Source organism: Pyxicephalus adspersus, chromosome 5, assembly GCF_032062135.1.
Source record: "Pyxicephalus adspersus chromosome 5, UCB_Pads_2.0, whole genome shotgun sequence".
Taxonomy (NCBI): Eukaryota; Metazoa; Chordata; class Amphibia; order Anura; family Pyxicephalidae; genus Pyxicephalus; species Pyxicephalus adspersus.
Genome location: NC_092862.1, coordinates 5,961,813 through 5,967,812, shown reverse-complemented (window position 1 = coordinate 5,967,812; position 6,000 = coordinate 5,961,813). Strand labels below are relative to the sequence as shown.

Below are 6,000 nucleotides of genomic sequence, written 5' to 3'. Positions count from 1 at the left end.
GTGGTGTCAGTTACTGTGTAAAATCCTCACTGTGAGCTAACCACAAAGCAAAAAAAAAACATTTATGGAGCCTAGACATGCAATACCTTCTGGAGCAAGCTGTGCTTTGATATGCAAAAACAAACAGCTGCAGGGTTTGTTTTGGTCTTTAAAGAGTTACAAGAGCTTGCAAAAGAGTTCTGCAAGTCATGTGAACTTGACCCCCCCCCCCAAACTCCCGTTAAGCCTCTGTGCTGCACACCAACAAGCAGGGAAGCCCTGTTCGTATCTAGGAGTTGTCAGTATGTTCTATGTCCCTAACTCTGGGACTATCTGTATCCCATTTGGAGGGGGCAAAGACATCCGATATCTCTCCACAGCAGCCACAGAAAACCCTTCTCTACCAGGAGCAGCGCTACCTCCCGCATTCTGAGCTGCCTATTCATCGCAGCACTAGCGCATTTTGTAGGACTGAAATGAGCTGCAACGTACTTAGAATACTGAATTGCCCCTTTTTTCTTTCCTGCATTTCGCTCAGGGTTAGAAATAATACAGGAAGAGCACAGTCAGATCATTATCTCAGGCAACTAAGTTTTAAGAGTACCCATCAATCAATATATAATGAGCATTTCTTCCTAGAATAAAATAAACCCCTGAAGGACAGTAAACAGAGGCAGCCTCACCCCAATCACACACCAGACATATATATACATTGGAGAGGGGGGAAAAACAGAAGAAGAAAATAAGCTGCAGAAAAATGATATTCGGCTGCTTTGCTAACAAGTGCGTTATCAGCGCCCAGCAGGATGTCACCTACTCCGAAAGATTTGTTTTGGACGGGGGGGATCTTGGCTTAGCGAAGCGGCACCCTTTGACGGTGCTCCATTGTTATCAGCACTTTACACCGCACCTTCCCTCTCTGTAATGAGCTAATTACAAGCGTGAGAGAGTGTTGTACCTGCATACAGCAACAACATGCGGACTCCTACTAACAGTCATGGGGAACCGCAACAGGTGGCCAAATAATTAGAAATTTATTTTATGGTACTGACTTATTCTAAAAACGAAGCTGAGCTTGTATGCTGGCAGTCTTGGTTACCATATCTGTATATTAAAACATGCCTTATAAGATATAATTGCATGGTTTTCCACTAATAAAGAGCACCTGTCACAAACTGGTTTATCTAATATGAATTGCATTTAGCAATCACTTTTATCTCCTTTATTTGGAATGGGAAGAGAGCTCATTTGTAGTCATGTTCCTGATGCCCTAACACACCTAATTACAGTGTAATGTTAACCCAGTCAGTACACATTTGTACAGTCTTTCAGTGTTAAACCCAGAAATTTTTTTAAGCTGGGTGGGAAGAAAGTTTAGGTGGGTGGAGGATGCTGTATTGGGACCTAACTATTCAGCAACTACCCAAAAACAGCCGAGTGGTTGCTGAAAAGTGCTGAGCGGTGCGCCGGGCTAAAAGGAGCTGGGAAGAACACTGGTCTTTGTTACCAGCCTTGCCCAGTTCAACAAAACACCTCCGTCTATATTAGGGAGATGACGCGAGGGCAGGGTCCTAACATACATCCATTCCTAGATTGTAAGCGCTTTGGGGCAGGGTCCTCCCCTCCTCCTGTGTCACTGTCTGTATCTGTCATATCATTTGCAACCCCCATTTAATGTACAGCGCTGCGTAATATGTTGGCGCTATATCCATCCCGATATATATTATTAATAATTTCTGGGATTACAATGTTGCTTCATGGACACAGTACAGTTAGCAAGTGTTGTCATTCTAGGACACAAAGGGGTTTATTTATAAATCAGTGAATCTGAATTTCTCTGGTGGAGAACCTTCCAGGTCCAGTTTCAAAGGCAGTAACTGATTTTTTACCAGGGAATGTTTCAGTGGACATGAGATTCACTGCTTTAAAAATAGACCCCAAAGTGTCATTAAAAATAAAGAAAACTATTATAGCCACCACATTAGACTGAAACGCATTAGACACACATTGTTGGGGGTTAATGGGTGTTGTTGGGGGTGGTTAATGTGCCAACCAACTGGGCAAGCCAATGAGAACCAACTGGGCAAGCTTAGGTATAAGAACCTCAGGGTTGTCTAGAATCCCCATTGTGATGCTCCTCCTTCACTGTCCAATCAGCAGGCTGGGTTTGGAGTTATGACCAAGGTGCATTGAGCTAATACATAGGAGAAAAAAGTTGGTCATCCAAACCCAGTAGCCTGGATCACAATCAAATATTCTTACATCTCTCATATTGTTCTTATCACAGAATTCCATCTAAAATCACCAATGACTTATTACCAGGCCAATGGTTATACCAACTCCTTTAGAAACAAGATGTCTGTCTTTCCTTGTGCTATCTTTTCAAATGCCAAGTTTAAAGATAAATTACCAGTGCCTATTAATCTCAGCAATCGAAAATCTTTTGGGAGCGGACTAATGCGGCTTTCTGATCAGGTAAGACCAGCAACCCGCAGGGATTAATTCCATTTTTAAAAGAGTTACACAAGGTAGCTGAGGACTGCTCCGGCATTAGCAAGAGACGTGATGTTCACCCAGGTGGATTGGGGGAGATTTTGCAAAATACGCAGACGGGAATTAAGCCTCCCCTCTGTGAGATCTACATTGGAGCTTGCACTTGCCATGACACGCAGCACTGGGCAATTAGTTAGGGAAAGAACAGAGAACATTAAAATTCAGTCTAATGACTTCTTGAAAATGCACGATTGCAGATGGGACACAGTCCTTGCTGCATATCAATCTATAAACATTCATATAAAGTAGGAGAAGGTGCAGCTTGGATTGTAAAGACTGGCCAAATGGCAAATATGACTGAGGAAAATATCCCAATATTAACTAAAATAATGTGTTTATTGATCACAAGCATTGTGTTTCGTTGATTCTGCTTTCTTTTTAATTAAATGAAATGGAAAAAGAAAATATCAATCTCAGCAGAAGCTATCTATACATCGTTCTTCCAAGTGTAGGAGACACACTGATAATCTTAACACTAAAGCCAGCCAAGGGACCCTCCTACAGCTAATCATTGGTATTGCTCTCTGGATTCATCAGAACACCCAACAGTTGGTTCGGTTCTGTTGGAAATGAACAAACCTATTGCACAAGCTAACTTCGGTTCCAGCTAACTAAGAACAGCTGGAACCAGTGTACACCGCAGCTGCCCATGCCTGTTGTGCACATAAACTGCAGGCATCTATGCCGCTTGTAATTTGCTAGCCAGTTTTTATAATTATACAGTGGTCAGCTTTTCCATAGACTGGTGGTATTCATGGTGCTTCCTCTACCAGGGAATGCTAAACACATAGCAATGGGTTTGCAAGCTGCTAATTATGGTTTATAGGCTGTAAAGGTACCCAATTATAAACCTTACATTAAAAGTATTATAAACCAAAACAAAACCCTGTCTGGATGACATTTGTGGATCAAACAAATGCCAGGTTCTAAAAAAAACTGTGCTCAATGCTTTTTTCATATCAGAGTGCCAATGATCTCCTCCAGCCTCCTTCATCCATTTTCTGTCTACAAATCATTGTTTGGGAATAACTTTCAGAAGCTGAGAACCAGAGGCACATGTGACAGTGTGACAACAGTGGGGCGAAGTTGTGAGATGGTTGTCACCCTATAACAAGAAGTGCCTAACAAAGGACCTATTGAAGGATCCGTGTGAATTATTTTAATGAAAGTTGCAGATATAAAAAAATGAAGGCATGAAATTAATGTGTCAGGTCTGTTGATTAGGTTTACATTTACTTTAAATCCAGACTCCAGGAACAGCTAAATACATTTATACTTCTTTCAGGTCCTAAGATTTACATGATTGGGCCCTAATATGTGGCCGGGCCATGTCTGGCAATGGATCCCCTACTTCTTTGCTGCAGTTTAGTAACAGGTTGTTACTAAGCTGCAGTCCCTCCTCCAACCTGTGAATGGACAGTAAAAGAAGTAGCACCAGCCTGATGAACTGCTCTTTATTTCAGTTTGTTTTCTCCTCCTATGTGGATGTTTATTGGTAGCATATGGGCACAATTGATTGCTTCCTTGTGCTGCTTCCTTCCTCACTGTGAGCTCAGCTGTGCACAGTAATGAAAACAAGTAACACCAAGAATATTCCGGTATTTACACTACTTCCCTAAAGCAAGCTCTGAAAAACAGAAGATGCAACAACAAGATGTTCAGTACTACAGTTGAGCTGGAAAAGATTCTCCTGTGCCCCTTATTATTTAGTTTCACTTATAGGGGATTCCCTGATTTCATAACATTTGCCTTTCCACTGTCGGATGAATGTGCCTGAGTGGCCAGTACGAGAACTCTCATTGGACGCTAGAATGGCAAACCGAAGATGATCTTCAAACCTACCTTTATTATTAACAATCTTTGACGAGACCTCCAAAGTTTCCAGCGGCTCAGTGCCAATGTTTTCCAACTTTATAAGAACCTTTTGGGTCTCCCCATTGTAGAGCTGGACAGATACATGGGTTGACACATCATCATTGGACGGCTGCAATGCGTGAGCTGATCTAGGGTGATAAAGGTGCAGGTTAGTACACATTAGAAATACTAGAAGAGCCAATCATATTCACTGTTTAACCCAGATTTGTTTTTTAAGTTGGGTGGGAAGAAATTGTAGGTGGGTGGTGGTCCCAGTATTGTGATGCAACTCTTTAGTAACCACCCAAAAACAGCGGGGTGGTTACTGAAAAGTGCCGGGTGGTGCCCCCAGCTAAAAGGGGCTGGAGAGAACATTGATATTGATAAGTGTTTTACATTAGAGGTATTTATTTAAGCTTAACTCCAAATGTACCTCAGTCCCCTTTTCTGGACTGAAATTGGTTACCCTGATTTCACTGCACACTGTGAGCTTCTCACAATGGACAATAGAATCTGCAGAAAATCAGACAAAGCCTGCCTCATTTCCTGGCAGGAGAACGATCAACATCATCTAGCCCTTTTCTTCCCAGCATTATTAGTGAGTGATTCCTAGTGCAGTCATCATGAAAAGGAAGCCAGCCTACAAACACCCACTCCTCCACAATTATATCTACCTATCAAGGTATTTTGATATTTGCATGACTCCCCTGATTGTTTCAAGGCTACTAAGGCCGGATGCCATGATATTTTCAGTAAGCTTTGTACAGCACCTTGCTTGGCACCTTCCACCACCCACGATCAGTCTGTTTTATGTAGAGAATACCAGAAATGCAGTGATAACTTCACTGGGTATAAATAATGTATTTAGTGATTTAAATGTATCTGTAGAATAGTAAAGGTTTATAACTCTTGTGTACCATTAGGTGGGTTTCCATCAATTTCCGGTTTACAGATACTCAACAAAAATTAAAGTTAGTGTTCCAAAACAACCTCTTGTCCTATCAATATCACAAAATTCCTTTCAGCTAAAAGATGTTCTTCCGTCCTTTTTGGGAGGCTTGCTCCCAATGTTTACGGACCATCAAATACCCCGAGGCTGTATTTTTCCTTCTCCATCATAACACTCTTACGAGTGAACTTTACCGCAGGTCACTTCTCCCAAGACTGGTGGATGCAGAGAGAGCATACATACCAGCAATGTTGCACCAATCCGGGCCCCCTCAGGTTGTCCAGTGGTTCGAGCGGATCAATGAGCTATATTTAATGGAAGACCTTACCGCCCCCCTCAAAGGTACTGAAGAAGCTACCAGACAAAGGTGGTTCTACTGGACCATGTTCCAGGAATCTCTCTATTTAAAAGCCCTTCAAGATGACTCCTAATGTCTAAGACTATTTTATTTAACTGTTTTTCTGCAAAGAATATTGTAGACCTTCTTGTTTTCATATTTTTTTATATGCCGAACATTTCTTTCCATATTTTTCCCTAATTCTTTCCCCTTATAAATTCCCACTTTTATCATCCCCCCAAAAAATATTAAAAAATGAGGGTAAGTCCAACGAGATTCTGTAACATTGTGCAACTTTCTCTTATACCCCTTAATGGCCGGGTACCAA

General features: G+C 41.7%; 1 protein-coding gene across 2 annotated transcripts in view; it reads right to left on the bottom strand.

Annotated features, from left to right (window-relative positions):
* TRAPPC9 (trafficking protein particle complex subunit 9) overlaps positions 1–6,000 on the bottom strand; it is a 329,400-nt gene that overhangs the window by 252,096 nt on the left and 71,304 nt on the right. For both annotated transcript variants that reach the window (XM_072410619.1, XM_072410618.1), the window contains exon 15: positions 4,375–4,535. In XM_072410619.1, the coding sequence (XP_072266720.1) occupies positions 4,375–4,535 (161 nt within the window). The remainder of the gene's footprint in view (positions 1–4,374; positions 4,536–6,000) is intronic.